Source organism: Streptopelia decaocto (genome assembly GCF_964273445.1).
Source record: "Streptopelia decaocto genome assembly, chromosome: 7".
NCBI lineage: Eukaryota > Metazoa > Chordata > Aves > Columbiformes > Columbidae > Streptopelia > Streptopelia decaocto.
Window position 1 is genome coordinate 29,334,537 of NC_138661.1, and position 9,358 is coordinate 29,343,894.

The following is a 9,358-nucleotide window of genomic DNA, read 5'->3' on the forward strand; positions in this document are numbered from 1 at the left end:
TGTCTGCATCCAACCTTTTTTTATTATGAATGGCTGTGTGCTTTGTTTTGCAGCTTTAAAGATCTTGTGAAGGAGCGATATGACATGGATAGGAAAGTCGAATGTTCACATGCCAATATCAAGTTTAGTTTTTGCTGCCCTGTATGTCTTTTGTTAAATATAGTCAAGTTAAAATGCATTCGAATCATGATTTGAAGCATCCACAGTTCATCTAAGCATTGAGGTTAAACACAGCAACCATTCTCATTTTTCACATCACTAACTTGGAGTGCACAGTCGTAAAGATAGTAACACAAAGTTTTCATTCTTAACAATTCTTGTTTTACAGGATTTTTGTGAACATGGATCAAAATCTGGATTAAATCAAGGGGCCATTTCTACTCTTCAAAATTCAGATATCCTTAGTTTGGCAAAGGAACAACCTCAGGCCAAAGCTGGCAGTGGGCAGAACTCCTGTGGAGTAGAAGATGTTCTGCAGTTACTTCGCATTTTGTATATAGTTGCCAGTGACCCTTACACAGCACGAACTTCTCAAGAAGGTAAGTTAGTTACCTAGCAGAGCTTCTGAAATGTTTTAATGAAAACAAAATAAAGGCCAAATTTTCTCTTGATATTTTCAGAAGGTGATGAGCATCCGCAGTTTAACTTTCCACCAGATGAATTCACAAGCAAAAAAATTACTACAAAGATTCTGCAACAGATTGAGGTATTACATTGATGTGTTATTCACAATGTATCTATGTAATATTGTTTTTGAGACTCTAGTGTACTTTAACTTTTTGAAATTATTAGCTTCTTTGCTATTTTGACTTTCAAATTGTTTCATATGATACTTCCCTATATTTTGGATGAGGAAATTCTGTAAGAACAGGCTAGTCTAAATAAAAGCATTCTAAGAATAAAAGTTGCAATACAATTGTATCGCTTGCTTATGAAAAAGAACATGCATGTTGACACGTAGTGTATGTCTGCCTGCCTGATGACATTGTAACGGAGGTAATTAATTGTGTTAAGGTTCAAAAACATTGTTTATATATTCTACATAAAACTTTCAAAAAATAGCATTTAGAAAACAGTCTTTGTATTATACTAGGTCAGTTAGATGCTTTAGAAGGAAAACTTTGAGATGTAGTTCTTTGGTAGAACTACATTTTCTTTAACAAAGATTTAAAGATTAAGATTCTTGACTTGCTCAGTTCTTGTGCTTTTTAAGTGTTGTTTGTTTTGGTTTGGGGTTTTTTTTGTTTGTTTGTTTTTAAATTACAGTTAAGTTGCCCTAAGTGTTCCTTAAAAAAAAGTTTTGTTTGTTCATATTTTTTTAAGGCTGTTCAGGCACCCTGAATATCCTTGTAGTAACAATTTCTGCAGTCTGTTTTTAGTATAATTGTATTTTAAGAGGGACTATAGTAATATTGTATTGGGGATCATCTTTACTACCACCAGGTTTCTTTTGTGTCTTCTGGTATTGATGAGGTAGTATCTAATCACCTTTGGGCAAAAGTAGTTCTCTCCAGGTAATTATATACTGAGATCTCCCCACAGTGCTTTGAGTAGCACAGTATCCCAGAGATTTGCTACAGCTTCTAGTGTGTTTGTGCCAAAGCACTTTGTGTCCACTCTTGAGCTCTAGAAGCTCTGTGAACTTCTCATTCATAGAATTGAAAAGAAAGGAGAAAAAAAAAGTAGCAGTTGCTGAGAAGGAAGAAACTTGCTCAAGGACAGGTGAAAACTCCATACCTGAGTGTGTTGGGTCTCTATGTACTTGGCTACAAACTTGTTGGGACAAACTGAGTCTAATATTAGAAACACTTTTTTTCTTTCTTTCTTTTTCTTGCATTAAACTACAGGAACCCTTGGCACTAGCTAGTGGAGCTTTGCCAGACTGGTGTGAGCAGCTAACAAGCAAGTGTCCTTTCTTAATTCCTTTTGAAACAAGACAGTTGTACTTCACATGTACAGCATTTGGAGCATCAAGGTAAAAAAAATATAAAGACTGCTTCCTTTTTTCTTTAACAAAACTAATAGGTTTTTTAATTGCTAATTTACAGAAGGAATTCCCAAAAAGACAGATTTTATATGCCAAATTTACAGCATTTTAGATGTAGAAACAAGGGGAAGAAGATGGAAAACTTCAGAAAGACTTCTGGACACTTGAAACATTTCTTGTTCATGGTGTTAGAGGTTTATGATGAGTAGCCTACCTTCTCTTTGATGTTATTCAGGAAATTCATTTCTCAACTTTAGCTGAAGACTTGCTTGCGTATCTCTAGGTAGGTTATCATATCGGGCAGTAATTCGACTGGGTTGAAGTTCACTGCATAAAGAAGTAAGAAACAAAGTTGAAAAATTCTGCAAATAAATGTGAATTAAATGTTTTTTGAAAACATACACCAAAGCACATATCTTTTATTTCTATAGTTCCCACAATTGTTTGGTGATTGTGGTTTGTTTTTTTAAAATTCAATAAATTCTTAACAAAACAGACAAAATCTAACAAATAGATGTAATTTGAAAAGTTAGTATTAGCTGCATAATGTAACAAAACCAGACATTAAGACATTTAAGGGTACCCTCTGAAGTGTTTTTGTTACCTATGAATCCTTAATATTTTGATTGCAGCAGTGATTCCCTTGAGAGTATGTAGACAGTGTAAAACTTTTTATTCTCATAACATAAAAGTAAGCTGGCAAATAATTGTCTTTTGTAATCCTCGGCTGGTTTTTTTGGTTGTTTTTTACAAAGAGGAAGAAAAGCGCAGACAGTGATTTGCAGAGAATACTGTTGTGTTTAATACACAGTAGAAATGCCTCATGAAAAGTGTAAAATGAGGCATTTTAAAAGAAAGAAAAAAGAAGAGAAGAAAAGGTATTGTCTTGCAAGACATCAGTTTAAATTTTCTTGATGTGGAAGAATTGAACTTCTACAGAAAAATGGTCCAGAAAACTAGACCGTGTGTATTTGTGGTTTTGTTTTGGAAAAAGGTAATGTTTTAGAAAACATGTGTTTTAAAGATATCCTTCAGGAAACCGTGCATGGTATTCACTTGGGAAGTAAAGAGCTTTCTTAAGCTCTTAAAATATTGGAAATAGTTCTTACAACTTGTATATGACTTCTGTGTGTACATGCACGTGGGCAAGTGCACCCTGTCGGGACACTTGACCATACTTGCAAAACTGCCCCCAGCTGGTAGCTCTGTAGGTTGCTTATTGCTGCACAGATAATACACACGGGAATTCAGAACTTTGACTTCATGTAAGTATTACTGTGAGAGGTGGCTGCTCTTCCTTCACTGGTATGCACCTGTATGTGTGTGATTGTACTTCAGCTTTGGTTCCATGTTTCTTTAAATCTTGCTGTAAACTTGGCCCGTATCAGTGGGGTGACGTACAACTGCCTTGCGCTATCTGGTGGAAGTCTTAGTGTCTGTAAACAGTTTTGAGCAGCTGCAATTAAAAAGTACTACAGTAAGTGCTTCGCTCTGTTCATTCCACTGTAATGTGAAAAGTAGTAATTCAAATCAAGAATTGTATGTTTTTACTGGGGCTATTTGTTACATCAGAAGTTATGACTGGCCCTTCATAGTAATTAAAAATTATTTAGTTTGCTAACCTCATAAAATACAAAGCAGTCCATATTGGGGCATTTTGAGTATTTCTGATAAATACTTTGGTATATAAGTTTAAAAAAAAACAAAACAAAAAAACCAAAAAAAACAGGAGGAGGCAATTAGTACTTAACAAGGTAACGTTTTCATAGTGGCTGCATTCAAGTTTCCATTCTGGTCGACACCAAAGTTTTAAACAGATGGTTTTTGTCTTGTTTTTCCAGAGCAATTGTCTGGCTACAGAACAGACGTGAAGCCACTGTTGAACGGACAAGGACCACAAGCACAGTGCGACGTGATGATCCAGGAGAATTCAGGGTTGGACGCCTCAAACATGAAAGAGTGAAAGTTCCGCGAGGTGAATCCTTGATGGAATGGGCAGAAAATGTCATGCAGATTCATGCAGACAGAAAATCTGTTCTAGAGGTAAAGCATATCTGCCTAGCAGAGTGAGGTTAGATAGCTATTTCTAATGTACAGGATATTCAATATCCTGTTCCATAACCAGCTCTGAACATTCACTAGGATTTTATTTTATTATTAACATTCCTTATGTTCTTCTAGGTTGAGTTTTTAGGGGAGGAAGGAACAGGCCTGGGTCCCACCTTGGAATTTTATGCATTGGTGGCAGCAGAATTTCAGAGGACAGATCTGGGAGCTTGGCTTTGTGATGACGACTTTCCGGATGATGAGTCTCGTCAGGTAGATTTCAATTTGCATTTCAAACTGAGTACATGTATAAAAGAAAAATGAGCTGGATATCCAGGAGGGGTTTAACAGAGAAGTACAGGAAGTAAAACAGCACAGATATTGAATTAAATTCACCTTTAACAATGTCAACTTTTTTGTGTTTCTCTTAAATCAGGTTGATATTGGTGGTGGATTGAAACCCCCTGGCTACTATGTACAGAGATCATGTGGACTCTTCACAGCACCATTCCCGCAAGACAGTGATGAACTTGAAAGAATAACCAAACTTTTCCACTTCCTTGGTATTTTCTTGGCTAAATGCATTCAGGACAACAGACTTGTGGATTTACCCATTTCTAAGCCTTTTTTTAAACTCATGTGTATGGGGGACATTAAAAGTAACATGAGTAAGTTGATATATGAATCACGGGGTGACAGAGACTTGCACTGTACTGAAAGTCAGTCGGAGGCTTCTACAGAAGAAGGGCATGATTCCTTGTCAGTAGGAAGTCTGGAAGAGGACTCCAAATCAGAATTTATTCTTGATCCACCAAAACCTAAGCCTCCTGCCTGGTTTAATGGAATTTTAACGTGGGAAGACTTTGAATTAGTAAATCCACATAGAGCTAGGTTTCTAAAAGAAATTAAGGACCTCGCAATTAAAAGGCGTCAAATTTTAAGCAACAGAAGTCTGTCAGAAGATGAAAAGAACACGAAACTACAGGAATTAATGCTGAAAAATCCATCAGGCTCAGGGCCTCCACTTAGCATAGAGGATTTGGGGTAAGAGTTTTCGTATTTATCTATAAATATGCAAAGTCTTATGTTAGAGACAAATGTCAACTCATATAATTAAAAATGAAGGTTCTTCATTTTAAATGGTATCATTGCAAGGGGGAATCACAAGAGATGCAGCAACACCCAGTTTGCCATCTGTAGCTATATTCTTGTTCCTTAGTTTGAGGATTTTTCTCTTTGCACTTGCTCAGTTTCCTAATGTTTAAACTTAAATGTGGCTGCACTGCAATGCCATATGACTCTCTAGAATATGTGTAAAGACCTTTAGAAAAGTGCGAATCAGTAATTTCTTTGCTGTGACAGCTATTGAAATTTATCAAGTTTTTTGGAGAGTTTAAAAGAGGACAGTGACATTTCAGATTGTCTTAGGAGACATGTAGTGCAGTGTTTGAATCCATGTTAAACAGAATATTTGCTAAAAGCTAGTAAATAAATGTTAAAGACATAAAAGTGCTCATACCTGTGTAAACTTGCATCAGGACATCATCTTTTGTAGTTTTGAATAATTTCTTTTGAAACAACGGTTGTTTTTCTACCATTAATATTATGGGTTATTTGTTAAAATTATGTTGTGCTACAAGGACTGTGTAGTCAGGCTTCAGCAGTTGCTTCTGGCCTTGTGGATTTAGCATGGCTTGTTAGAGAAAGCAGGTGGCCCCACTGAGGGCCTAAATGGCTGATACGTTAAGTGGCTCTATAACTGTTAGTGCTTAATGTAAAGGATTATTTGAGTTTGAACTAAATTTAAAAATTTGAATAGTTTTGAAGCTGATAATTTAAAGATATCAAACTCTATGAAATTTTCAAGTGTTATCAAATCCAAAAAAATAGCGAGTGCACGCATGTGCATACCATGGATTTGAAATGTGTTACCTGTGTAGTCCATTATTAATCATAGTTCTGTACTGTGGTACCACTGCTCACGTATATACACAATGGTCCACAAACAGTGGTTTGAAATGTGACGAGATGCTTTTGGGCTTGGGGGGTGCATATTATAAATCTGGCATATTTGCAAGAGGAGTAGCAGGCTTGTTTCCAATTAATAACTATCTTTTTATTTTGAAGTCTAAATTTTCAGTTTTGCCCTTCATCTAAAGTCTATGGGTTTACAGCTGTGGATCTCAAGCCAGGTGGTGAGGATGAGGTAAGGAAACACAACCTACCTTTACAATTTAAACAGCAGTTGGATTTTTACTGTCTCAGCAGTAACTAATGCAAAGTGAATTCTTACAGTGTTTATCTATTACCTTTGCAGACTGTAACAATGGATAATGCAGAGGAATATGTAGATCTCATGTTTGACTTCTGCATGCATACTGGTATACAGAAACAGATGGAGGCATTCAGAGGTAATTTTACATATGGCAGAATATATGTACAGTTAGGTGGACTAACTGGTGCTCAGGGTGTACTGGTTTCAATGGAGGCATAGAATGGCTTTCAAAAGCTTTTAAAGTTAAGATTGCAGTAGGTAAGATATTAATTTCATCACACTTTTGCAGTAGTTATGCCATTTTTAATCTTGATGAGGTACCATTTACCTTAATTAAGAAACTTTTGATTGATTCTGATTTTATTAAAATATAATTGAAATGCTGATGTTATTTTATAAATGTTCTTTTGACTTATGTTAACTGTATCTTGTGTAAATTAAAGATGGCTTCAATAGAGTCTTCCCAATGGAGAAGCTGAGTTCCTTCAGCCATGAAGAAGTTCAGATGATTCTTTGCGGAAATCAATCGCCTTCTTGGGCAGCTGAGGATATCATCAATTATACTGAACCTAAACTGGGATATACACGAGATAGGTACTTACATTCGGAGCAATTTTTAAAACAGTAGCTGAAAGATACGTTAGGTGATAAAATGTCCAGAACGTTCATTAGACAAAGATGCTAAGTTGGGTGGGATTGGTGGTCACTGAAGAACAAGTGGTCATCTAAAACTACATGGAATAACAGGTTTCTGTTCAGCTGGGTATGGTTGTTCAATGGTTTGGAGTTTGGGTTTAGGATTTTTGCTGCTTGTCACGTTTGGTAGCAATAACATACACATTAATTCTGAAACCGTATTACTATAAGCATGCTGAAGGATCCTGCTCAGTCTAAAATGCTGTGTGGAGGGATTCTTCTGTCGCCCCTGCCCTGCGTGCAGAGGTGCAGCTGAGGTGACAGTGCCCGATAGCTGAGGGCGTGTTCCAGAGGCTGAGCTCTCTTCAGGCCCTCTCCTCCGCCTGGGCCGCTGGGGTGAAAGCACCAGCAGCTGCTGTGTCTGCTCTGGGGGTCTCCTTGAAGAGCCACTGTGGTCTGTTACATTTTTCCTACTTTTTTTACATGAGGTTCTTTAACAGGATAGAAATTAAATCATATAAAAGTTGAAGTGGTTTTATACTGCAGAAGTGGTGCAGAAAAAAGGTTGTAGCCAGTTGGATTCTTCTGTTGGAGTAGGCTTCAGCTTTATCTACTTCTCTACCTTTTTGTATGCAAAATACCCAAATAATGCTCCAAGATAAGTACAGAGAAAAGTTCTTATTTACCTACATTTTTCTGTGTAATACTCACCAATCAGGTTAAGGAAGTACTTCTAAGGGGTTTATGGTGTTCTTAATTCAATACTGAACAGGCATTAGAATCTTACAGTGGCTGCTTAGATGTGACTCAAGATTGCAATTGTACTGTCTCCAGAGAAATTAAAAAAAAAAAAAGCCACTCTCTCTTAATGTTATCGTAACTAATTATTTACCTTTGCCTTAAGCCCTGGATTTCTTCGATTTGTGAGAGTCTTGTGTGGTATGTCTTCGGATGAAAGGAAGGCTTTTCTCCAGTTCACCACTGGTTGTTCAACACTCCCACCAGGAGGACTGGCAAACCTACATCCCCGCCTCACTGTTGTACGCAAGGTACGGCTGCTTCAGGTTGTCTTTCAAACCAGCTAGATTGGCTTTTGGATGTAATTGTTGCTACGTTAAGAAATAACACTAATTTCTTTGTTGTTAGAGAGGCTGTTTGGTTTTGGTTTGTGGGTTTGGTTTTGTTTGTTTGTTGGTTTGGTTTGGTTTTTGCTGTTATTTTTGATTTATGACACTGTGCTAAATGTCCAGTAGTAACCTGTTTCAGGTCTGTTCTCTGACTTCATATTTGAATACAAAAGAATTAATATACATGTAAATGTATTTCTAAGTTGGTCTGTAGCTTTCCTGATGCTGCTGTTTCTTGACAACTGATGTTAGGTATGCAGTAAATGCCCTGAATTAGAGGACCTTACAGCTTTTAACTTCCGTATTGAGTGCTGTGAACCACTGCAGTAAAAAATGCTCTTTTCCTCAGGTTGATGCTACAGATGCCAGTTACCCATCTGTGAATACATGTGTGCATTACCTGAAGCTGCCCGAGTATTCTTCCGAGGAGATAATGAGAGAGCGTCTGCTGGCTGCTACAATGGAGAAAGGCTTCCATCTCAACTGAGCCGCCCACTGCAGTCTGGGACATGAGGAAGTGTTTTTTTGATACTAGCGAAGCCTCTTGTGTTTGTGTGCAAAAAATATGATCTCCACGCTGTGCTCTGATGAGACTTGCCTTTTTTTTCACCTGTGAGGCTTTAGGAACATGTGGAATAAGTTTGTTAGCTGCTAATGACAAAATAAATCCTTGTAACTACACAGCCAGCAAGAAATTGGCACAGAACACTGTGTGACGCTTCAAGGGCTTGCACAACTGGAAATTAAGGTGGTTCTGTTTGACTGTTCCAAAGAACAGATCATCAGATTTTCAGTGTTCACTGATACAGATTTCTAACAGTGTATTTGTGTAAAGTTTGTCATTTAATACCTTGTACACTACAGTTGCCATCACTGATCTCTGTTTTGCTGGCTTTAAGCTAACTGGTCCGAAACTTGCTTCCTTAAAACTTAGCGTTAATGGGCATCTCCAGCTTTTTCTTTTTTAATGGTGCCTGCACTATTGGAGTATTTTAGTGGGTTTTTGCATATAATCATGCACAACCTTTTTTTTCTTTCAAGTGGGAATATATTTTGATTTCTGAAATGCCCTGCTCTAAAGATCAAACCCTTAAGTGTGTGTGTGCAGCTCAACAATAAAACTATTAAAAAACACTGGTTCCTAGTGCAAGGCACACTTAAAGCAAGTTTTACTTTTGGTTGTATTTTCTTTGTATATTATAAACATTTATTTAACTTGTTGCAGTTTGAAGTTTAAAAAACACCCAATGTGTAAGCTCAAAAGTAATCATTAAAATGTTTGCAACA

At 37.0% G+C, this 9,358-nt stretch overlaps 1 protein-coding gene across 8 annotated transcripts in view; it reads left to right on the plus strand.

Annotated features, from left to right (window-relative positions):
* HECTD1 (HECT domain E3 ubiquitin protein ligase 1) overlaps nucleotides 1-9,358 on the plus strand; it is a 64,835-nt gene extending 55,477 nt beyond the window's left edge. For all 8 annotated transcript variants that reach the window (XM_082059282.1, XM_082059287.1, XM_082059289.1 and 5 more), the window contains 11 exons: nucleotides 329-539; nucleotides 621-706; nucleotides 1,848-1,975; nucleotides 3,829-4,030; nucleotides 4,169-4,306; nucleotides 4,470-5,077; nucleotides 6,161-6,239; nucleotides 6,351-6,444; nucleotides 6,752-6,902; nucleotides 7,849-7,993; nucleotides 8,421-9,358. In XM_082059282.1, the coding sequence (XP_081915408.1) occupies nucleotides 329-539; nucleotides 621-706; nucleotides 1,848-1,975; nucleotides 3,829-4,030; nucleotides 4,169-4,306; nucleotides 4,470-5,077; nucleotides 6,161-6,239; nucleotides 6,351-6,444; nucleotides 6,752-6,902; nucleotides 7,849-7,993; nucleotides 8,421-8,558 (1,980 nt within the window). In that variant the 3' untranslated portion in view covers nucleotides 8,559-9,358. The remainder of the gene's footprint in view (nucleotides 1-328; nucleotides 540-620; nucleotides 707-1,847; nucleotides 1,976-3,828; nucleotides 4,031-4,168; nucleotides 4,307-4,469; nucleotides 5,078-6,160; nucleotides 6,240-6,350; nucleotides 6,445-6,751; nucleotides 6,903-7,848; nucleotides 7,994-8,420) is intronic.